Below are 26264 nucleotides of genomic sequence, written 5' to 3'. Positions count from 1 at the left end.
ACAGAGGTGAATAAATAACGACGCCTTGTTTTTGGCCTGAAGATGGTTCCCTGTGAACCGAAAGTATAGTTGCCACAAGCAGCAATTTAGATAACTGAATGCAGGTATTTAAACTAGGTACTTGACTCGTTTAACCTAATTTTATTTGAATAGATTTAATTTAAAATCAATTCAGGCAAATGGAAATTTGCTTAGCTTGCAGGTTTGCTGTGGCGGGGGTATTTGTCCAAATCTTCGAGTTTTTAGTGGATATATCCGTCTTGGGTCCCCTTGAATAAAAAAAAGTGGTTTTCAAAGGGATGTGTACAGAGCTACAGACCACACCCGTGGTCCAATTTTAATGCAATTTTGTACGTAAGTATGGGTGTCTACAGAGTTATTTAATTTGTTTGAAATTTGTATTTTTAATGGGGATCCGTCCATAACGTAATAGTAAACCGGATTTAAAAAACTACTGGATCGATCTTGATAAAAACGTGGTATATTGTAACTCTTTTCATCCTGAACAAAACCGTACAACCCCCATTGCTATTAAAATTACAGTTCAAAAATTATTTCAGCCCATGGGAAGGGTTGTTATCAAGCTAATGGGAAAAGTTATGTGTCAGATTGCTGATACAGTTTATTTGATTTGTTATTTTACAAGAATATTTCTTTAGGCAAACTGAAATAGAAGTACTGTACCAAGCTCTTACTCCAGTTAAATCTTTCCATACATAGCCAAGACATGTTTTCACAATTTTTTTCCCTAGCAAACAAAAATTGACTAATAATTATTTTCATAAGAGTATGAATTTTTTGAACCTAAATTTTTATCTTATTTGAAAATTATACAACCAAACATAAAATTAAACTAATAATCTGGGTTTTACCAGCATTTAGGGTAGAAGCTGTGAGAAAGTACAAAATACTAACACTCTCATATACAATCTGTATATAATTGAACAATTTATAAAATTGTACTAAATATCTGAGAACAAAACTCGATCGTTTTGTCGACTATTTACATCGGATCTACACGCTCGTATGTTATGTACAAAAGGAGGAACTAAAAAACAACTTAACTGGTGTAAAAAAAAAAAAAAAAAACTAGGAGGAGCACCTTCTTCAAACGAGATACAAACATCACTAACATCTTACTGATTGATGGAAGAGAATAAAGGTTATGTGTGATTTTACAAACTTTATTATTATGAGCTGGAGATTATTATAATCTTTACATCCAGTTCAGCAGACTTCTGAGATAACTAACTAAATAAGACGATGGTAAAACCTTGGATGACATTAGACAATGACATATGAACTTAACAGAATTCCTCAAATGTATTCAACTCAATCATTAAAAGGAAAGTATTATAAGAAATAACTGGTATAGTTGGTAATAATGGCTTAATATGGCAACACGTAAAGTCTTCCCCCGTTTTGATTTGTATTGTGTACTTTAAATAACACAGAAATTGAGAACTAGTCTTCATCCATAGTAAATTACAGTCATGATATGGTAAAAAATGTTGTTAATTTCTGTGTAGGCCTCCATAGTGTGGTATGCCAGACTTGAATATACCATATACTCTTTGCATGATAGGAGTGCCTCTGACCATTTTATATTCTAAATGGAACCTCAGGCACTCCCATATCACAGCATCATAAAGGGTATAAAACATCCGTTGATTAGAAGAAATATGGACTTCACAGATTACTGTAGTGTTAAAACTGTCTAGTCCTTTTTTGTGATTTAAAGTTGTGTATATTATCATTTATTTGTAAAACATGACTGTCGGTTATGGTTTTATATACAAATCACAAAAAAAATCAAGGGTACCATTATATAATGTATTACCAATTTTGCTTTGGCAAATCTTTCTACTACACGTGTACTATCTTGAAGTAGACACCCAATATTCACATTTAATGTTTAGTTTTGTTTTAGAAGAAAAAAATTGTTTATCCACTGAGTATGCTTTTGAAAAATGATTTATTTACTTTACAGTTCTCTTTTAAGAGAAAAAAAAATTTTAAGGACATGTGATTCTTATGTAGATGGGATGTCCACTTCAGTTTTCAAAGTGAATGGGCAAATTCAAATTTAAGATTACTTTCCATCAAAACCCATTGCTCATGTGAGGGAAGGATTTTCCAACAAACTCACCCAAAATTACAACTACATTACATTTTTGTCCAAACAGACATTAGACATTACTAAATTTTCAAAACAAAACTAACCAAAAAGTGACGAAGCACTGAAACATAATAATGTTCCCACGGTTAAAAAATATCATCAACTAATTGCTAAAAACAAAACATAAAAATTACCTCCTATAAAATAAGCATAATCTACATAACAAATTAATCAGTCTTAATGTATAAATTGTTCAACATACAAATATATAGAGCTACACACAGAAAACTATAAATAATTGGTCGAGTTTACAATGACGGAAAACAAACTACGATACATCTAAATATTTGGTGTATGAGGTATTTTAAAAGGTAAACATTATGTTTCAGTCAGGATTGTATGCTTATCGTAAAATTGTACTTAAGATTATCCTGTTATTTATCTGTCTGCTTTTTTCAAACATCTTAATTGACCAAAACACAAAACTAATCAGGAAAACAGTGGTGTTAAAGTTTTTATACCGAAAAATGAAATTTCAGGCACAAAAAGTTTTAAGTGTCCATTAAGGATTATATTGCTAACAAAGATGGGTCTAAGTTATTGTTATTAGGGATGTTGGGAAACAAAGAAATATACACACTAATGTTTTTAGTCAATGTAAATCTTTTTTTGTTTTTTATGTACACATTTTCAAATTAAAAAATCCTGGATGAATAATACGGAGCAAATTACCCTTTTAGGTGCCCCTCAATTGCCTAGATAATTACATAAAATCGTAAACGCACAATCTAATCTTGATCTAACGCCTACATTACATTTTCATACTTACAACAAAATATTATGATTTTTATATGACAACACACCTTAGGCATAACAGATTGACTTCATATTGTTAACTAAACAATGCTAAGCCATGAATCTAAAATACACATTATGAATGTTATTATGTATAGTTGATTAATACTTTGAACTGTTGATAGACTTAACAAAAATGTTGATCTGGAATCAAAATCAAATAAACCAAATAACAAATTTACAATGTTAAAATTAAATGTCTTATCATGAGTTATACCTTGATTTAAAATAAACTATAATCTACCTTTTCAACAATTGATCCACACAAAATCTATACGTCTGACACAGTAAACATTGAAGAAAGTAAATGCCGTTACTATTCTTCAAGTTCTAATATTCAAGTGTCATTCATCGATTAGAGACGACTAGTCTATGACGTACTACAACAATAAACAACCAAATCTAAAATAAAAACCACCGAGCTAGTCTGTGTAAACTAGGAATCAGGGAAGACGTATTCATCAACGTAACAATCGTTCTATGATAGTTCTATCTTACTCGCATCTAAAAAGTTATCAGTATAATTGTAACTAACTATCTATATTTGTTCCTAGACTCGTATATCTAAGTTGAATTTGTTTCCTAATACAGTAAAAATTTTGTCACCAAATTGGGAAAGATTGTGAGAAACAAATAAATATCTTAGAGAGAGTTTTCCTTCAGATTATTTACTTTTATGATTTAATTTCATAATTTTTCAATTGACTATCAACTAATATTGGGAAAGTAATTAGCAAATCAACATTGTAACAAGAAACATAAAATTGGAACTCAGTCTGGATGTAAAGTTCCAAGGACTTTTTTTGATACATTTTAATTTTTTTTTTTTTTTTTATTCTAATCACTGAAAAAGTATTTCAAACAATTCTCAGTTATTGACAAAACCTCAACAACCTTGATGAAAAATTATTGTCAATAGACTAAAAGAAAACCCCTCTACAAAGATATTGTTCCCCAGTTTGGCGACCTAACCTCACCGGTACAATACTGTGACTCACACATGATTGGAGGACAGTTTTTTTTGTTTGCTGGCATTGCGAATGCTCTGAACCTTGTGTATGATCGGAAGAATCACCAGAAGCGCTCCAGACATGGCTATGAAGATTCCAGAGAGGTAGAAGGGAAGATCGTAGCTGCCGGTGATGTCGTACAGCCAACCTGTAAATATAGTTGGTGATAAATGTTGAGAATGAGGATTATACAGGGTGGTTTTCATAAAATCTGCCTAAGCTACAAGCGTAGAGGGGGGGATAAAACAAGTTCATAAGCATACCTGCTTTCTTTACTTCATTACCGATCAGCTCATTGATAATTTCCAATTGATTTGGGATCAAGGTTTCCATAGACACCAGATTCAGACTAGCGTCTAGACTGCCAGTGCAAGTCCGAGGATCGGACTGATCGGAGGATCGTGGATCAGATCAGTAGATCACCAGATCACCCCCCACCACCGCACCATGTCGTACGCTTCCGAATCATACCGACGCATCAGCATTAGCTTATCTAACTGTTCGCGAAAATTGTTATCTGTATCACTGTCGCTGTCAAAACGTATAATTTGTAGATTAAATTTGAATTAAATATAAACTATCATAACCTAACCAAACTAACCAAACATGCTGATAATGATAAACTCGAATGAAGGTTTACTAATCGAAAAATAGCTCTGTTCTAAAAATCTATATAAATAAAATTAGAGTTTTGTCTGTACATTGCTTAGAATAATGAACTTTTTGGTTATTTTTACATTTCATAGGTCAGAGAAACCGAATCAAACCTTATCTCAATTTCTGTCTGTCTGTCTGTCTGTCTGTCTGTCTGTCTATCTGTCATTCTCTTGGTAACGCTAAAATACGCACTTTATTACAACTACTCCTCAATAACTATAGCACTGTCCCGCCTGAAACTTATTTTCCAAATACTATACATATATGAGATGGTTTTAGACGTATTTCATCGAATATGAGACAGTTAGATATTTAACAGTAAACCCTTGAAAATCAAGTTTTTGTCGATTTTTGACGTGGAATTTCTGGAAGCCCATGTTAACCTTATGAGAAATGAAATTATTGAATCTTAACAGCTGTTTCAATTAAACAAGTTGGTTCTGTTCTGTGATGTTCAATAGCATTAAAGTTACAAGGATTACCAACAGGGTGCAGCACTAGCACTATTATTTCTTTTACATTTATGACAACAGCTAATTTGCAACCTGGAGGCGAGTGAGCGTAGCGAACGAGCTAACCTGAAGGCAAGTGAGCGTAGCGAACGAGCTAACCTGAAGGAAAGTGAGCGCAGCGAACGAGCTCCAACATACAGGTGAGTGAGCGTAGCGAACGAACTTCAACCAGGACGTGATTGAGCCATGCAAACGAGATCAGATAGTAAAAATAAAAGTAAGCCTACCGTTATAGGATCGACCGGCAGACACAGAGGTAATTTAACCTTTTATTGATTGTCATACCGATCCGGAACAACAAAAAACAACATAAAATGAAGCTATGTATAATAGTTTGGCCAGCATATCTTAAAATATGCAAACCAACTGCTGTTCGTTATATAAGAAGGTTTCAACTGAATATTATAAGATCCCCGTGCGTAGAACGGGTACACAGCTAGTAAAATTATAAATGTCTCAAATTCAATTTTAAAATCTTTTAATTATAAAATTAAACTGTCATAACCTAACCAAACCAACCAAACTTGCTGAAATGAAAAACATTGTTGACAAAAAGTTAGTGCTCCCAGTGGGATTCGAACCCGACACATTCAGATTATCAGCCCGACACGCTATCCACTACACCACAAAGGCTCGTGTCTCAGTTCCGTATCGTTACAGTAATGGTTGACGTCACGCCATCGGCACTGAGTGGTGGTGGGGGGTTTTTCGATCTGATCCACGATCCTACCGATCCTAGGAGTTGCACTGGCAGTCTAGATGCTTATGAGATTCAGTATAACTAAATGAAGTTAAAAGAGGTTTTGCTGCAACTTTTGGGCCTTAAGTGTTAAAATCACTATTATTTCCTCTATTTTTACTCACCGGCCAACGGAGGTCCGACCAAATTGGCGACTCCCTGCACCAGCAACAACAGTCCGTAGGCGTTGGTAAACCTCTCGAGAGTGATGAGCTCCACGAGGATGATGGAGGTGAGGGAGTAGTTGGCAGCAATGAACAGTCCGAATGCCCCAGACACTACGCACAGCAGCTCGTAGGAGTAGATGAGAGGTATCAGAGACACCACGGCTCCACACAACGCCATGGACAGTGCGTAGACTAGACCTGCGTTGACCCAGGCGCAGTCACCAGCCCAGCCCAGGAATATCTGACATGACAGGACATTTGTATTATGGCTATCATATAGTTAGCAGTTGTAGAAACTGAATAATGGTATAGTGGTGTCTGAGTACAGTAGAACCTCTTTAATCCGTACCCCCGTAATCCGGACGTCCATTAATCCGAACGCCGCCACAGGGGCCGTTTAACGTAAGCCGTAATTGTTTCCACTCTAATGTACAGTACACTGTTTTTCACTATGTTTACTAATGTATTAAATAAAAACTGTATTTTACTTTAAAAACTATATTTCACTTTTCCCCTAACAATTACGATACATTTTAGCCACGTTTTAGCTCCCTGTATGTAAAAACAAAAATATAGGCCTATTCTGTAATCCAAACTATTCAATAGTCCGAACTACCCCCGGTCCCAATTAGTTCGGATTAAAGAGGTTCTACTGTATAGTGTTTAAGACATCAACTCTACCTGGACAGGCAACAATTTGTAGGTGTTTGCAAGTCCCATATAATTTGGAGTCGGGTTGAGTCAACAGTTGGCCAGAGTAGTCAGTTCTGGCAAGAAATAATCTTCTAACCAAGCTCAGTTCATGTCAAGCTAAGCCATGTTTTTATTTTCACAACTGCAAGTGTCTGCGAAGATGTACGATCGAGAATTGACAATCACGGATGGTGTTCACGGTTTGGCTGTGATGGTGGGAAATGATGATGGTGATGTCCTTGTGACTAAGGAAGAGGTTCACGATTTCGCTTCGGGAGGAGATGTTCAAGATTTTGCCGTGCTGTGGCTTCAGAAGATGTTCTTGATTTTGCAGTAAACGTTCACGATTTGGTAGTGACCGCAGAAGAAGTCCTCAGTTTCATGGGGACCAGGGAATGTGTTCACAATTTGCTGAATGACAGATTATGTCCATGATTTTGCCATGACTGCAGAATGTATCCTCGTTTTCACTGTGACTGGGAAGATGTTCAAGATATCACTGTGACCGGGGGAATGTGTTCATTATTTTGCTGTGACCGGGGGAATGTGTTAATTATTTTGCTGTGACCTGGGGAATGTGTTAATTATTTTGCTGTGACCGTGGAAGACAGTTACAATTCAACATGTTATGGGGAGATCATGTACAGTACTGTATAAGTTGTATTATTTTAGTACTATTGTTACAATTAAGTTTATTTTTGGACCAGCATTACACGTGTAGTTAAATTTAATTAAAGTACATAAAAATATGTCTTATAAACAATTGAAACAAATATTTACACTTGTACTGTTGACTCACAAGATGGTAAATACACATAAGTGGTGATAGATTTAGTTTAAACTCTTCAATCATCATCAGACCCAATAGGCAAATGTAATTTTTACATAATAAAGAACAGATAGTAAATTTGAACATGATTTGTTTTAAAATTATGGTCATATAAAAAGTACAGAATCCTCAGAAATATTGTTTGAAAGCAAGGTTGTTTAATAAATCTAGCTTCTCAACAGGAGGGGGTAACTAAGCGTATCATAGCTACCTTAGATCCTATCCTCGACATGAGACTCACCTCTCCGACCATGTTGAGTATGCCGATCACACTGATGAGGAAGCTAGCGTCGGTCTCTGAGAAACCCATCTGTATAGCGTTGTGCGCCAGGTAGACGTACGGGACATCATACCATGTGTACAGCAGGAAGTTGCTGACCGCAAACAGTAGGAACCGAGGGTTGGAGAAGTGTGAGAAGTCTAACATGTCAGCCATCAAGAGCCACAACTCCGAGAGCCCGGAGGACCACTGCAACAATGTTAAATGAAGGTTAGGTTTGGTGTGTCTATCCAACCCGCCACTGTGGTGATATTAGTTGTAGGTGTTATCATGAGTGATGTTATGAATAATACTATAACTGTATTTGCCTTTTACCATGTTAATAGCTGACTAAGAATGCACAATTATTTTTATACTGTAATCTGAACTGATTAAAGCGAATGAAATAACACCGATTGTATCCTCCTCTTAACAACAATCATTACATAATAATACAGTACTTTGGAAAACAGATCACTGATAAAAACCATATTGTTCTCGTACCGTCATCTGAACTGTTAGAACGAGCGAGTGAAATAACGCTGATCATGTCCTCCTATTAACATCGAGCATCTCAAAATAATAGTAATAATCTGCTGATCACCAGATTAATAGGGAGTGAAAACAACCCTGCGTTAGAACGATCGGCTGAGATTTACTGCAGTGACTTTCTTTCACCCTAAATTACTCTGACCTTATGTGAATTTTCTGCTCTGCAAAAACTCAAAATGCTTTAGAATTATTAAGTTGTATTTTGTCACTGAATCTAATCTAATCATGCATTTATATGATGTATAACATTAAGAGTGTTGTATTACATCAGACTCCTCTTTAGCGATGGTAGTCATGGAGTTCCTGTAGATGTCTGGGCACGAAGAAGCTCTCAGACGATACCTGTTGATGTTCAACATGGCTCCACGATACGTGAGCGAGTGCCTGTAACAGCCATATTTAAATAATGAGATATTTCTACGAACCCGACACATCAGAATGTGCATTTTGAGGCAGAGATAAGTTAACGATGATTGTTGATTAAATTAGAAGACTTCTGTGTTGCTGGCTGGTTTAGCCAAGGATCTTTTTTCTAACCCACTGATCAAGAACAGCTGGGTTGTTTTAAGCCACAAGAGTTTGACATTTCTCAGGATTGAATCCACAACCTACTGATGAGCACAATATTCAGTTCCAGGTTTATCACTAGGCGGGCTAAAACTATAAGTTAAGTTTCAAGACTAAGCATAAGTATTTTATCAGACTTCTGTTTTGATGTACTGCCACGGGTAACTGAAGGTTCTGTATGTGCAAATTAAAACATAATACAAAACCCCACCTGTGAACCCTGAGATCCTTGAGATAGCTGGCAGTAGGCAGGCGGGTCTGTTTGTGGCCCCGCAGTGGGCTGGCCTCAGTGATACCGTCGTCTGCCGGGGTGGTGGCGGTGCTGCGGGGCTCTGTGTTGGGAGTGCGAGCTAGAGGACTGACGGGGGCGTTGTTAGCTACGAACCTCGCTGATAACTGATCTCTCGGACGTCCATTGAGTTGCTGAAACAAAATCTGGAGTCAAGCCTCAATCTGACAACGCTAGTATTAGCAGCAAGTAAATCATAGGTTAGCTTTGTAAATTAATACTGTACTTGCTCTATCAGTTTGAGAGAGATAACATTTGAGTTTAGACGTGATCAAATACTGTTGTTACGAGTTGAGTAAGTCAAGTGATTTGCTTTTGAGAAATGGTGTTTAATGGTTCTGTAGGAGACACAACACTCACTGACATAATTAGTTACTTTGTATGTCCAGTTTGGCAGCTCAGAAATAAGGCAGCAAGATCAATCAGAAAACTGTTGGACTTTTTTAACACTTGTAATTTGATAGGTAGGCCTAGGTGAATATTATGTATTGTACAATACTTTTTATTCAAACTTTTTTTGTGTTAAGAATTAGTGCTTTTGTATATGTGTTGAACAAGGATTTGGTTATCCAAGTTAGCCTTGGTCCACATTACCTCATTTAACCAAGAGTCTTCTGTATTGAAAAATAAAATAATCTTAATGTTATTTAGCCACTTGCTCTGCTGTGATTGATTTTCTGCTTGTTATGTGATTCCACATAGTCTTTATAGATTATTGTACACACTACGATCGCTAGCAAAAACAGAAAAAGTTGTATACAACTAATTTACCCACCTGCTGTTCATGAAGGCGGCCGCTGTCACTGAAGCTACGAGAAGATATCAGTAGACTTGGGTAGTTATGCAGGAGGACTGCGTACAGATGTTTGTGGGTGGTCAACATCTCCAGGACTTCTAGCGGAACTTTCTCTTCGTTGCGGACAAATGTCGGCAGACTGACTAGTGAGCTAAACTGCCGTGAGACCAAGTCACAGTCACCTCCTGGACTCTCTATAGGGGAGGACACTGCACAGAAAAGGTGGCGTAAATTAGAGGGAGAAGAAAATACTTGGCCCTAGAGTAGATCCCGAGTGACACCATTCAGCACAAAATTCATTGTATCATTTTCAAATTATGTATGTTTAAAAGATTGTTAAATATACTTTTGTGTTTTAAAAAATTAGAATTATATCTCATAACCAACCAACTTGGTAGTAATATTATTATGTTAGATAATGGGCTAATAGGCGTTTTTCAACGATCTTTACTGACCAAATTGAGTGAAAAGTGCATATAATTTTCACTGAATTCACCATTTCTAAAACTATGTTGTGCTTCTAACATGGTTCATGAAAAAAATATTTAAAAAAAACTGTGTGGTGCATAAATGACCTTAACTTAAGAAATATAATAGATAAGTGGTGTACAGGAGAAGACAATGCATATTTCACACAAAACAGTCATTGCCATCAATGCTGAAAAGGGCATTTGACAATTAATTGGCAATTTTTCATTCCCCAATGTCCTAAAACAGAAATTTAGTTTGTTGTGTAGATGAATTAACATTTAATCGAAGCTTACTTAGTTTTTGTGGTTGATGTTTCTTAATGAAAGTGAAGAAAACTTCTACTGCAGGACTAAAGACTAAATCAATTTATAAAGTATAGTTTCTGTAGATTGTACAACATACTGTAATAAATTGAATATTGAAAAAAGTTTTATTGTAGATTTCCTCCATTTTTACTTTGATAAATCAAAACATAATTTACCCCAAGTCAAAGTTTAACCAAACACTATTACAAAACTTGCAATTGATTTCTAGCTAACTCAGTTTTAATCAAGTTCCATTATTGATCTTGACTAAAATCACATCTCAACTTGTCTGACCTTTTTGAAATGTAAACCTTAACACAATTAATGCACATCGACGCCACATCAATCAAAAAACCACTCGAGTGAAATGTGACTCTTGTTTTCACCCGGCGCTAATTTTGTGGCCTCTCCACTCGGATTGTTTTTGCAGCCATCAATAACAAATTAATCAACAGTTGTTTGACGACTTTTCTAATTGATTGCAGTTGCAATTCTACTCTAATTCCAAACTGATATTAATTATTTCACTATTTTTTATTCTGACTATTAAGTCAAAATTGACTAATAAGACTAAACATGTCATATGTGTTGTCCTAAGAATTGTATGTATAGGTATTTCCGACTTATAAATGTAATTTCTTTTGACAATGTCTATTGCAAATTTGTAATCCAATCTACATTTTGTTTTTGAGAAGGTATTTTCACAAAAAGATTCAATGAAAATATAGAAGCAGGTATGCATCTTAAGTGTTGGAAGCTGCAGTCTACCATATGAAGGGGCTTGCTAATAAGCAGTATAATGAAGAACCATCTACTCTAGTGTCCTCAACACTTTACAAACAACATTCTGTTTCCATCTAAACTTAGAACTTTTTACAAAAAGCAAGTTTGAAAACTTAGTAGTTTTAGGTGGTTATTATTATATTTACAGTTAACTTGTATTTACCAGAAAGACTGACTAAAAATTATTCTATTTTAATTTTTGGGAATCTATTCCTAGAGTTGAAGGGCAAACTATAAATCTAAGATTAATACAGAAAATTTACAAATTAAATTGTTTTAACAACCAATCTGGTGATCCTACTGTCATCTATGGCAACTAATTTTTGAGATTAAAATCATGTGGCTTCTTCGAATTTCATTTCACTCAAGTTGATGTCATCGGTGAACACATACCCAAACAAACACAATGTTCACCGATATGCAATAAGAAGAAGCCTGAGGATGTGATTTTAATCTCAAAACCACTTGCCATAGACAAGAAGACATTAGGATTAGCCTACCAACGGACATGTAATTTATACCATTCAACTCTACAAGTGATCTTGGGCCACTAAGCACCATACAATTTACGAAACTTGAGACATTGATTTATTTTTGGACAGAACCATTATTTTTGACTTTAACTCAATTACTAGAGACGATTCTGAGATTAAATATTTGCTTGAATCTCGGTAACAAGCGACTTCTCAGTCTTGGAGACCTGTGTATTGTTTGTTTTACATTAAAATCTGGATAGTGCATTTCAATAAACACTTCTTCTCTTAAACCAAGTTTTCTAAAGCCCCGTTTACACGGGGCGAGTTTACAGGCTACACGCCAGCTTTTTTACAAGCAGCTAGTAATATAGCTCAGTGTGAACGACATACTCGCTCAAAAGCTGCTTTTAAAAAAAGCTCTGGAAAAAGTTGACTCTGCGGCTAATTTACACGCCTAATCTCCAGCTTTTGAGCTATCTAGCATGTAAGTAGCCCAGTGTGAACGCAGTTGCTTGTGTTTGTGCGCTTGTTATTTAAAGATGTTAGAAGAGTAGTAGGCCCCTGAATATATGGTTTGACCTAGAAATAATTAGAACACAGATGAAACCATTGTTGTTCGATAGTGAAAAGTATTGTGAATAACATATCAAAAGTCTCCAAAAATATCTTTGGTGGAACACCACCATTTTTCCAAAATGGCGGCCAAATCCAGTAGTTTTTTGCTTTTTATTGAAATTCTGACTTTCTAGTCAATATTGGTGAAAAGTCGTCAATACATTTAATGTTCCTCCTGAAATTACCTTTAAAATGATACCAAATACATGTCCCTACAACAAAAAATAAACCCCGTAGAAATAATAAAATATTTCAAATAAAAATATTTGTTATAAATTAATGTAATAGTCGAAGCAAACTAAAAAAAACCAGACACAGGGATCGTATAAAAATTTGCAAGTAAACATTTTATGGTTTTATTTTTATTGTTGTGGTGTGCAGAGTGACATACCAAAAGTTGCAAAAACCAGTCCACGGGAAACCCCTAAATTAAGGAAAAAATGGCGGCTTTTCCCAATATTGGACAAATTTTGCAACAAAAGATACCACATGTTTTTTTGCACATTTTTCGAGATATTGACTTTGAACCACGACCGATATTTATTGGATGGTCCGTACTTAATTTCAATAGGGAACGCTTTTTGGGCCGCCATCTTGGATCAGCCATATTGGATATAAAAATTTTTTAATGTAATTATAGTGTTGTGACACATCATTATGAACTAGATTTCCACGCTGATTTCAATGCTGAAATCCGTTTTTAAATAAGTTTTTTCGTTGCTTAAGATATATTAAAACGAAAACTCTCCCCTATACATCAGTTATGGACATATCGTAAGTTACTTTGAAAATGTGTTTGGATTATTTTTCTCCAGGTATTATTATTGCTTGCAGTTCGTTCTAGCCTTAAAATATTCAGTGATAAAAGATCTTTCATTTTGTTTTATTTATAGTTAAAACAGACTGGTTATAGACGAGGTACAAACCCCAACAAAAAATTAAATTAAACTTTTTTTATCAGTTTTTTGTTAAAAGATTTATATCTCGGGTTGTTAATACGTTAACAAGTCCATTCTGGTATCAAAGTACTCAGTAAATGTTTGGCTGTAATTTTATTGATTATTAAATGACACGTGACAAATTTAAAACGAATCATGTAGGCCTACCTTCAAAGAACTATTGAATGAATTATTGTTATTTTTAATTTGTCTTTAGTTAAAGACATTTATCCCCAATTCTAAATAACTCCCAATAAGGAATCCATAGCTAAAATAAAAGTCAATACTTGAACGAATAGCTATGACGAGTTTTTCCCGTTTTCACTCTGCACAACACTACAAAATAAAACCATAAAACGTTTTGTTGAAATTTTTTAAAGGCCATATCCTATATTTATCTAAATATAATTTCCAAGTTACACAGTTACAGTTATTTATAAGTACAGTTATTTATAAGTAAGTTAGTCATACTTACCATCAGTCAAACACCACTCCCAATCTGTTGGATCTGCTGGTGAACTATTTCCACGCCATACTTGAACCTGATAGTACAACCTTAGACTGTGGTAGTTTTCAATGTGTTTTTAAATTGTCAAAGTACGAATGGGGGAGAGTTTTCGTTTTTATATATCTTAAAATCGTAAAACGCTATTTAAAAAACTGATTTCAGCATTGAAATCAGCTTGGAAATCTAGTTCATAATGATGTGTCACAACACTATAATTACATTAAAAAATATTTATATCCAATATGGCAGATCCAATATGGCTGATCCAAGAAGGCGGCCCAAAAAGCGTCCCCTATTGAAATTAAGTACGGACTATCCAATAAATATCGGTCGTGGTTCCAAGTCAATATCTCGAAAAATGTGCAAAAAAACATGTGGTATCTTTTGTTGCAAAATTTGTCCAATATTGGGAAAAGCCGCCATTTTTTCCTTAATTTAGGGGTTTCCCGTGGACTGATTTTTTGCAACTTTTGGTATGTCACTCTGCACACCACAACAATAAAAATAAAACCATAACATGTTTACTTGCAAATTTTTATACGACCCCTGTGTACGTTATTTTTAGTTTGCTTGGACTATTACATTAATTTATAACAAATATTTTTATTTGAAATATTTTATTATTTCTACGGGGTTTATTTTTTGTTGTAGGGACATGTATTTGGTATCATTTTAAAGGTAATTTCAGGAGGAACAATAAATGTATTGACGACTTTTCACCAATATTGACTGGAAAGTCAGAATTTCAATAAAAAGCAAAAAACTACTGGATTTAGCCGCCATTTTGGAAAAATGGTGGTGTTCCACCAAAGATATTTTTGGAGACTTTTGATATGTTATTCACAATACTTTTCACTATCGAACAACAATGGTTTCATCTGTGTTCTAATTATTTCTAGGTTTTGCTATTTATTTTCTTATTTTAAGGCGCCTATAGGTTCTTGTGAGAGTTGTGGTTGTAGCAAAATTAAAATGAATTTATTAGAAGGCAAGATGAGAAACAGAAAAGGAGGAAAGTGTGGGTAAACCAGTGGGTAGGAAGATGTATGGATTATGGTGCATCGAAAACATTACTTTATTTTGGATTTCAACTGTTTTTCATCCATGTTCTCTTATTTTTCCTCCGATCATTAGCTGTTTAAAAAATTACCCCTTAATGGTTTATTGGCATAGTTTTTTCCATGTTCCATAAGGCTGGGTACTTTTGGTACATACACGTTTAGGAACACCGATACTTTTCTCATAGACCATTTCATTTTAAATGTAAGCAAACACCAACACAACCAGCAAGATTTCACAATTAAAACATACCCAAGTGGTCTGGTCAGAAGCCAGCTACTGAGCGAGTGGAAAAAGCATCGTGTGAACGAATACAAGTGCACTACTGTTGACTCGCTGGCGTGTAGCTTGTAAACCCGCCCCGTGTGAACATTTAAAGCATTAACTTTAAAGCATTTAAAATCGAACATCCCCAAAGAAGCTTATTTATTCAACATGACTTTTTTTTTAAACATTTCTCTGGGATACAAAAAAAGTAGGTAGGCCTACCTATTTGATTTCTTTAATCTACAAAGTTAAAAATCAAAAGGTGTTGTCCAAGGCAACAAATTATATAATGTGGAATATTAAAAGTAGCAATAATGTAGAAAATTGTGGAGCAATTCAATCCCATCTCAATATACTTTATACATAAAAAAAAAAAAAAACAACACTTTGTGTTAAATTGATAATATTTAAGCACAAAGGATCACACTAGCTAATTAACTTATTCAAAACCAGTAAAGACAAAATATTGTGTTTAACACTTCTGTTTTTCTATAACTCCGAGAAAATGTTACACAAACTTAAAGCACACAGCAACTATCTGAGCAAAAAACAGTCTTCTTAATTTTAACAATTTTACTTCGCTAATGCTTCCTTAAGTGTTAGTACATAAATGTAGGCTACAGAAATGTATTAGAAGATAGATAGATGGGAAAAACTATAATTATATTTTGACACCTCAGACAAATTTCTGGTGATAAAAATAGTAGGAAACACTGCAGGGCCGCTTTAATAAATGGGTCTGATGGGCCCGGGCCCAGGGACACAAGAGTGTTTAGTTTGTTGGGAGCGCAAGGAAGAGAAAGATTCCCTCACAAGGTAGGTGGAGAGAAGCACAATTATCTCCCGGGCCCATTAGCGCATCACATGCAAACCGCTGGCCTGACCTATACAATAGGACCCAGGACTAAATAAAGTTATTCACGTTAACTTCACACTCCAAACATCTAACTCATACAACTACTTTAGTAAAACACACTCTTGATTCCACTAGTGGGCTGTAAATAAAACTCTTTGGAAACTATTTTTGGTTAAAATAAAGCTCACACAAAAGTTAGATTAAACACAAGAAGTAGGGACAACCTGGAAGAATCTTTAGAACAGGCATACTTTCGGAAAAACGTATGCATCGCACAACAAACATATACTGTACAATGGATTTCTTCTCATTTTACGACTTGCTCACCAAATTTGAGTTGAAGAGTATATAAACAATTTTGTTCTGAGAGATAATAAATATGTCTCTAAATGTCTACAAGTGTTTTATCTATTTCAGTTTAAAGGGTGTATGTATTTCATTAACAGAGAACTATGGTGAAAAAAATAGTTTTGTTGAAACATTACATTAGCAGATTAATTTCATCCAAGTGATACTAAAAACCAATGAACAATTAATAGAACCATAATTTGAAAGAAAAAAATGTATAAGACAATTTTATCCTGACATATCTTTTTTGTAACAAATTGTCTACGGTAGTAGGCCTACATCTGGTAATACAAGCTGTGGATTATGTCATAGAAATGTCTTGTATTTTAGAGTTGAATTGTAGCGTTTATCTAATTTTCCAAATGTTAAGTAAAATACAAAAACAAACTAAAAATATAAGTTACTGTACTATCTATTTAACAAATAAATGAATAACTGAATGATTAACTGTCAATCTTGTATAGGCCTATACTGAAAGAGAAGTTGATGAAATAAAAAGCTTTTTATTATCAGTAAAGAACTTTATGGAAATTGAAGTGTATTACTTGCTAAGAGTAGCCTAAGAACTTTTGACTCTTGAAGAAAGAATCAGTGGGTTTTGAATCTGCTATATCCACATCAATTTTAGGCTTAAACCGCTTTCGATTGAAATTATTTAACCTCCTTTCTAACAATATTCTGATAGCATTGACACAGAATTACAAAATAAAATAATATAGGTAGCAAAAAAATACCAAATTCAAAATCCAAATTAGTTGAACTCGTCAAATTTAAAATGAGAAGAAACACACTGTACAGTTATGGCAGCCGTGCCAATGGTTACCTAATTTTATCAGTTTATCTCCATACGGAGGCAGTTTAAGAAGGAATCGAGCCATGGTCTTGAGATCCATCGGGGCAACATCAAACATCGGTGTTCCATGATCTACGCACCACTATATGTTAGAGATAGCTTAGCACTCACACCCTACGACTAGTTATAAAACTACAACATATATCGTCAGTCTTGAAACCCTCCATAGAGAGTTTTAACTAGATTAGTTTTGACTATTTTTTGTAAGTATTGATACTTAAGTGCAATGTTGCATTATACTCTGATGAGTTAGTACATAGAGAAGTAAGGTACAGAGGAAACAAGCTTATGGGATTACCGTGCGCTTTCAGCTCTTGTATGTTGTGCCGGAAATGGAAATATGCTTGCGAAGAGCAAGAAAGAGCCCATGTGGCGAGCACTGTGTAAAAACTATTGCACAGACTCTTCCTCCACTGCATTGTAGTGTACATGAGGGTGAGGGGGTCATGGTATTAGCTTTGCCCTAGACACCACTTAAGTGTACCATTGAATGTTTCCTTTGTACCTTACTTCCTATGTGGTTAGTACCAAATTTCAACTGAAACTTCTACGTTAAGAAACTAGTTTTTAGCTGGCACGAAAATGTTACTTGTACAAACTTACTGAACTTAGACCCTAACGAAATAAGAAATTTATTTTTTGTTATTAAAACTGACATTTAGCCTTATAGTTTGTGAAAACTGTTGTCTTCAACGATAAAAAAATAAATTGAGAGAAAAAAGTGAAGAAGTTTATATCAGTATTTGTGAACTAAATATTTTTACAAATGTTAAGAGTTTTTGTAGTCTCTTTGAAATCAGAATTGTAAAGAGTTTTATTTAACCAAACATGTGGATTAGGTTTCTGTGTGGTAAAATAACCACAAACTGAATACCAGAAACCAATCACTTTACATTTAGCGGTCCAAAGAAAAAAAAAACTAGTTAGTGCCACCTTACAGTGAATACAACAACACAGAACACAATAAAATTACTAATATGTCAAATATTCATTAAGTTGATCAAATAAATGATTTTGAATATGTTTAAATAAGGTGTTTTATATTCATTTAAATTTTAATATAACTTACTACACTGTGTGAATTGAACAGTTAGCACATAATCAAAATGTAAACAGCATGTCTAAATGTTTCTGATACATTGTATTTGTATTCAGAATTATTATTGTTATTTAGTATAAACACTAACTTGTTTAAAATTTGAAATTCATTTAGGCCTACTGTATTACGTTTTTAAACCCCTCATCTGAAAGTTTTGTCAATTTTTAAAATTATTTAGTTTACAAAAGAAATTACACTTTTTAATGGCACGAAGAAGGTAGTTAAAAATGTGTCGTAAAACACTTCGGCCCAAAATCCTCAGATGTGGCCAACGGTCCAGCTCTCTACCTGCCGAAGAGTTAACCGTTGAAAACTACTATACAGTTCACTAAATATATATTACTTAATAATAGAATGAAAGCAAACAAATCAATTTTTTTTATATGTATCCATGACTGAAGGATAATACTACAAGCATCCTTTTTACTAAAAAGTAAGTCACCTAAGGGTGATAGATAGTTACCTGCTAAATTAGGTAAATTTATGGTTAATCAATATCTTAGACATTGGATAGAACTAGACATTCCATTCCATGTTAAAATGTTTCCAATTTTCGAATAAAACTGACATCATTCGACTGAGCCACTGGCGGAGTGTAGAGATATAATCAACTTATTTCTGCCAAATACATTTAAAGCTAAATTTTCAACCAAGCCAAACAAAAATAACATAGCATCTTATGAATTACATCAATTATCATAATTTCAAAAACTACTGTATAGGAGAAAATTGAATTTTAGAAAAACTGTAAAACATTCATTCTTAGATGTTAGAGTGCCTCATTCAACTATGTTCTTTTTCAATAAAGATTTGGCTACAGCAGATGTCTAGTTCAGTATCCATAAGTCAATGGTAATAGCTGCAAGGTATAATACTCACCAGGTCGCTGAAGGAGTTTCCGTAGCTCTCCGCTGCTGGGACATGATGTGGGAGTTTGCTGGGTGGAGTTGAGAGCCGAGAAGGAGTCGGCACTGCAGGTTGTGTTGAGACGTAATTTCTTCTTCCGTTTCTTCAGGTCTTTACCTTTACTCATCCCTGGAGTGAACTTCAGGTCTCGCATTAGCATTCCGCACACAATAAGATTCAAGAAGAGCCCGGCGAGTACCAGAGTGGTCCCTCGCCAACCATACTCCACGAGCAGAAACTGTGTGACAGGTGCAAACACAAACGTGCCGATCCCGCTACCACACACGGATAGACCGGTCGCAAACGATCTCCTCTTGTCAAAGTAATATGCAACAATCACGACTGCCGCCACATAGCACAACGACAGTCCAAACCCGGCGATGATACCGAATGTGAGGAACAACAACTCCACACTGTTGGTGAACGAGGAGATTATGAATCCCGCAGCAGCCAATATTGCACCGATTATAGTCACTCTTCTGCACCCGTACCTGTCCGTTAGGAAACTTGCCACTGGACCGGACAACAAAGGCATTGCCATGAATAAACTGCCGATCCATGCTGTTTTGCTTTTACCCTCGCCGAAGTAATGAAGAAACTCTACAAAAATCACACCAAAGGAAAACGTAATCCCGTCTGCGATAAGGTTGACCATGAATGCCGCAAAGACGACGACCCATCCCCATCCGCCATCAGGTGCCTTTACCTCGGACAAGCCAGAGCTCGAGTCGTCCTCGTAACTTGAACTCGAGCTCCCTGAACTCGTTGAGGTGTACGAGGGTGCTCTCCCTTTCTTTTCTCCCTGACCGGAACCGTTTGTATTCGTACTCGAGTGGAACTGCACGTGAAGTCCAGTTTTACTGTTGAAGCTCGCTTTGGCCGCATCGCTCGTTGGACTCATTACTATGGATCGGCGCCGCATCGACAACAGCGAAGACGAACTGCTTCTCGACGCCACACTCCGGTTAAACTTATCACAGCCATCTTGTTTCACCACACCATTTACATTTACACCAATGCGGGGCGATTCGTCCGTTTTGTTGTGCTCGGGAGTTTTTTCACTAGGGGTTGTTGTTGCTGCTGCGTCGTCGTCCTCCATTCTGCCAGGTCTCGGCTGAAGCGTGTCTGAAGGTCACTCAAGGTCACGGTTGTTGTCAATGTCATCAGTTTAGTACCAGAGCCGGCCATGCCCCACTGCAATTACAATTCCTGCAAAAAAAAAAAAAAAAAAACTAACTAGAGTGAGGAACACTTAAGCATAATTTTAAAAAGAACTATCTAAAATTAACAGTGCAGCAGAACTAACTTTTTGAGGATCACTAAGGTCCAGTTTATAAAAAACAGAAGACTGACATAGCAGATTTCCGTTAATAAGTAAATTTTCCAACTCAACATCCTAATTTTTCCTACCATCACCTTGATAAAGTGACCCAGTTAAAAATGTACAACCTTAGATTAAAGGTGACAACCTATTCTAAAATAACACAACTGCCAACATTGACAAAAAGACACCGATCAGACTAAAATATTACTCTAATAACTTGACTAAACACAGCAAACCTTGACTAAGAAAAAAATTCCATTGGGACAAAAACCTCAGGACAATCCAATAGAACCATATCTATCTGGTGACTTCAGCCTTCATAAGTGTTGTGGATAGTGGATGCGGGATACATCGGAGTATCCGTGTTATCCAAGTGGTTATCACTTAACTGTTGTATCACTGGGGTTATCTGAGGTCTAGGAACTGGTCAAATGTGTCTACATTCATGTTTTGTTTCTGTGGCCTAAATCTTTAAATGGATACCAGTCTCGACAATCCAAGATTAAACTTGATGATTTCATCGTACAAATAGCACAACAATTAATATGTAGTGTTTTTCTTTGTTTAGCAAATTTATTTTCACATTTTTTAGTGATAAATACTTAATTTAGAAGCATTTGGAAATTCTAAGAAAACACAGTGTTCATAAGTCACTACCAGCTAATTGGTAGCTTACTCAATATTTGTGTGCATTGTAACAAAACTGTAGAAAAGAAGAAACATTATAGAGGGGAGTATTTAAAGAAAAACAACTACAACTTATATCAGTATTTTGCTATTAAAAATCTTTCCTTCAACTTGTCAGGAAAAGTCAGTTTGAAACTGGAAATCTCAAACTGCCAAAAACTTTCAGAAAGTTTGCCTCAGACTGGTAGTGGAGTGCAAAGTCAACAAACTGGAATTTCTCTATTTTTCCAAGCTTTCAGGAAGAAACAATGTATCTCAGGTTGGAAACAATGAATCAAGATATTTTAGCTTGTTTTGAAATGTTAAAATTCTTACTTTTTCCATAACTAGAGTTTTGCACTGTTGCTTACTACTTTTTAGAAAGAACTAATACATGTTTATACCAAGCACCTAATATTTTTATTTATACTTATTTAATGATTTTGCATGACAGGTTAGATGAGTGAGTATGAAATAGCATTAATATGTTGCAGAAAAATTAGTTGAACAAGCATAGGGTGATAATTGTTAAATATTTAATGTCCATCTTGTAGAGTTAATAATTAAAAATCCTTATAAATTTCCAAATGCCCATCCACAGAACAGACTTCATCAAATCTGCCTATGATTTTATTCATGTTGTGAAATAATTTAATTGTATGATAATTTACTGTATCAGAAAAATTGATCCAATAAATTTAATTTATTTAAAGGGAGTCTCTAATTTTATAATGAATAAAACAGCCCTATTTTCAAAATTATGTTTGACTAATTTCTATAAATAATATACAGGGTGTTGAAAATGTCTGGAACCAGCATTATATCTGGTGAGTGGTTAAAGAAATACAACTGATATTTTGTGTACGGATATACTATGGTTTTACCTATCTTTTGGTGCCTTATGACATTTTTTACCACTTATAGGGAACGTCCTGTGGAGGATGCAGTAAAAAGTTTTAATGGAAGGCTATGGTAAATGATACATCGTTTTAAAGGCCATTTTATTCTGAGTACGGAGCCACAAGTTTCATCTCAAAAGGACCACCCTAGCGAAAATGGTGACTGTTTGAAGTTTTTGAAAATAATTGAATTTTAAATTTCAAACAGTCGCCATTTTTGCTAGGGTGGTCCTTTTGAGATGAAACTTGTGGCTCCTTACTCAGAAAAAAATGGCCTTTAAAATGATGTATCATTTACCATAGGCTACCATTAAAACTTTTTACTGCATCCTCCACAGGACGTTCCCTATAAGTGGGTTTTTAAATTTCAAACAGTCGCCATTTTCGCTAGGGTGGTCCTTTTGAGATGAAACTTGTGGCTCCTTACTCAGAAAAAAATCGCCTTTAAAATGATGTATCATTTACCATAGGCTTCCATTAAAACTTTTTACTGCATCCTCTACGGGACGTTCCCTATAAGTGGTAAAAAATGTCATAAGGCACCAAAAGATAGGTAAAACCATAGTATATCCGTATACAAAATATCAGTTGTTTTTCTTTAACCACTCACCAGATATAATGTTGGTTCCAGACATTTTCAACACCCTGTATATTTTATTGCTGGCTTGATGTAAATGTCTATTCAAAATAAAAATATTATTTACCGTCAATGCAATATGAATACAAAATATACAATGAAACTCAAAACAAGTTTTTTCTTTCTCCCCCTATACCATATTATATGGAGAAAGTATTGTTTTTGTCAAAATTTTTGAGTTTGAGTTTTGAGTCCCCCTGGACCCAAAAAGTGGTTTTCAAAGTGATGTCTGTGTGTACGTGTACAGAGCTACAAATTACACCTGTGGTCCGATTTGGATGAAATTTGGTATGAATGTACATGATATCTCCAGGCGTTTTTTTTATTTTACGAAATTTATATTTTTAATATCATTTTTCCATAAAAACCCATAAAATGGAAAAATCTGATTTTCTCAAAAATGGCCAGAACGATTTTGATACAAATTTATTATGTTGTAGCCCTTTAGATTCTGAAAAAGATGGTACTACTCCCATTTCTGTAAAAATTACGGTTTACAAGTTATTGTAAATTATGTTATTTTCCCATAAAAACCCATAAAATAAGAGAAAATTGTATTTTTTTTAAAGCCGGGTTTGATTGAAATTAGTATATGATTATCCTTATAATTCTTAACAACATAGTGCAACCCCCCCCCCCCCCATTGGTGTAAAACTTGTGGTTTAAAAGTTATTGTAGCTTATGTGATTTTCCCATGAAAAAAAGGATTTATTGAGAAAAAAAACGATTTTGATTTAAATTTGTCTGTCATAAATCCTTACAATTCTTAACAAAATAGTGCAAACCCCCATTCCTGTAAAATCACGGTTCAAAAGCTAATGAAACTTTTGTGATTTTACCTATTAAATATCATAGTTAACTCTCATCGCTTACCCATGATAAAGGTTGTTGACAAGCTAATGGGAGAAAGTATGTGTCAGATTGCTGATACCGTTTATTACATTTAACAAAATAAATTTCTATAATAATTTGGGTAACAACAATAAAATAAATACTGTACAAGGAAAATAATTAAAATAAATTGTAGTTGTTTTGCACATTCAAAGTTAACAATTTTCAAAAGGGGTATAAATATACATGTATGAAAAATATACTTAAGTATTTATTTGAAATATAATATTTTTCTCAACTGATAAAACCCAAGGAAAATTAATATAAAATCAAATCTTTTCCTTGATAGGACTTTCTGTCATATCTGATCATCCCAGATTGGAGCAAAACTGGCGTTAACTGCAACATTAAAACCAACTGTCACAGAACCAAATTTCTTTGGTGGCAAAACTGCTTCCTAAAAATATCCTTTACCGACAAGTATTACTCACCACGGAATGAATGGAAACATAATAATCAGAAAGTGTTTAACATTTGGATTTGCGTTAACTACATCTTTAATAACAGTCATTACAAATACAAGTATATAACATAGGGATGTACTAGGAAAAAGTGTCTATCAAACTTACACCTTAGTAAAGCCAAATTGAGATAGGTACTATATTACAAATCGCATTTAAAAAGAAACACTGTATGTTCTATCTGTTGAAGTTCTGTTTTCAGTGTCAGTTTTTGTACTATGATAATTCATTGGGACATAAAAGATGCTAACTGACATTTGAATTACAGATGGGCAAGATTCAAAGGTTAGTCTAAGAAAGAAACAATATTTTACAGTGGCACACTTAATCAGTGGCTCAAAATAATGTTCTCATTTATGGAAGAGGTCCCAAGCACAATACAAAAGTAAAATAAATAATTTGTGCTACTGAATCTACGCTTAAAGATACATATTAATTTACTTATTGTTACGGAGAAAGCAAAGATGTCAATGTTGGAAAATCTGTGATGATTTTAAAACACTTGAAGCAAACTAATTTGGCTCATCTAACACAGCAATTTAAACCAATATGCTAGGTCAACTTTTCCAACCTAAATAACAATTATAAAAGTGTTCTTGCTTATTAATCAGAAGGATCATTTTCCATTGAATATCAAAGCTAATATGAGACTGGATAAGTAGTGGATACAATTTTAGTAAGGTGACCACCAAACCAATTTCCGTGGGACATTTACCAAGGGGAGGAGGAATATGAAAATGAAGAGGAAAATGAGTTGAAACTACCCCCCTTGTAAGGGATGGAGGAAGTGGGGTAGGAAATGGAACTGCAATACTACAACTGTTTCATTTGTTCAACAAGTTGACTATTACAATACAATTTTGTTTAACATTCCACTTGTGTTCACTAAAAGGTCGTTTTGCACTTGTAGTAATTTGTGTTATTTTGAAATGCTTTTATAAAATGTGTAGTAGTTTAGAATATTTTGCAAACGAGACTGTGTATTTATTTAATGTACCTAATTTGAAGACTACGAAAGTCTATTATGATATTGATTAAATTTGACTGAACCGCATTTATTTGAGCTATTGGTCTTTTAATAGTACCTACCTATTGAGCAGGATTTCTTATTTAAATATTTTTTTATGAAGTCATTACAATTTAATACAAACTATCTAAAACCTACAGAACCATAAATGATTTGGTTTTTTATCTAAATCTATGATTTTGTTTTCTATGATCTGTTGAGTTTTCTATAGAAAGCTTACTAAATGTGCACAATCATCTTTTGTTGCTGGAAAATATAACTGATTTCCCACAGCCTTGCTTTATAATAGGAGAGAAAACAACCACAAGCATTATTTTATTTTCTAATAAAAAAACTCACATAGTAAAAAATTAATACAATAATTTTGAATAATTAATAAAAGATTATCTGTTGTCTGCTACTCCTTAATCCGTTAAAGAGGTGTTTCATTGATTAGTTTGATAGGTTTAGGTTTTCATTTACAGCAAATGTGTTTTAGCTATTTATTAAATTTGATTCATAATGATTTCATGTAGCCAAGTAAGTTAATGTGATAAATTAATGAACTGGAATGAAACTAAACAAAATGAATCCACAGAAAACTGAATGTTTCATTTGTATGATGAAAGAGGACCGGTACTATGTTACATGGAGACAGTTTAACAGAGGTGTGGGTTTCTAATTGCCCGACTGTCTTTGACACGACCCGCCTTGGTTTATGGCAGTGGGTAGAACTGTTCTATATAGCAACCCACTCCCTCCCAACCATTAACCATTGATATCTACATTCAATTTAGTAATTTTACAGAAATTAATTACATTTTATAGTAATGTAACAAATGAATGTGGGTG

The 26264-nt window shown here is 34.5% G+C and overlaps 1 protein-coding gene across 4 annotated transcripts in view; it reads right to left on the bottom strand.

The window, feature by feature from the left end:
• Window positions 1–572: 572 nt before the first annotated feature.
• The window catches only part of LOC128999738 (monocarboxylate transporter 12-like), an 87568-nt gene continuing 61876 nt past the window's right edge, over window positions 573–26264 (bottom strand). For 2 of the 4 annotated variants that reach the window (XM_054426391.1, XM_054426392.1), the window contains exons 2-9: window positions 19502–20737; window positions 17494–17595; window positions 10024–10253; window positions 9171–9382; window positions 8659–8776; window positions 7823–8050; window positions 6018–6300; window positions 573–4132 (exon numbers count right to left, since the gene is read on the bottom strand). In XM_054426391.1, coding sequence (XP_054282366.1) covers window positions 3969–4132; window positions 6018–6300; window positions 7823–8050; window positions 8659–8776; window positions 9171–9382; window positions 10024–10253; window positions 17494–17595; window positions 19502–20627 — 2463 coding nt within the window. In that variant the 5' untranslated portion in view covers window positions 20628–20737 and the 3' untranslated portion in view covers window positions 573–3968. Of the gene's footprint in view, window positions 4133–6017; window positions 6301–7822; window positions 8051–8658; window positions 8777–9170; window positions 9383–10023; window positions 10254–17493; window positions 17596–19501; window positions 20738–20834; window positions 20889–26264 lie in introns of those variants that run through there. The other 2 variants (XM_054426393.1, XM_054426394.1) reach the window with 2 other exon arrangements.

The sequence above is a fragment of the Macrosteles quadrilineatus genome, unplaced genomic scaffold (genome assembly GCF_028750875.1).
Source record: "Macrosteles quadrilineatus isolate MER2022 unplaced genomic scaffold, UCM_ALF_1.0 Scaffold_8__2_contigs__length_117827958, whole genome shotgun sequence".
NCBI classification, from domain to species: domain Eukaryota; kingdom Metazoa; phylum Arthropoda; class Insecta; order Hemiptera; family Cicadellidae; genus Macrosteles; species Macrosteles quadrilineatus.
The sequence above is the reverse complement of the archived record's forward strand: the minus strand, read 5'-3'. Positions and strand labels throughout refer to the sequence as shown.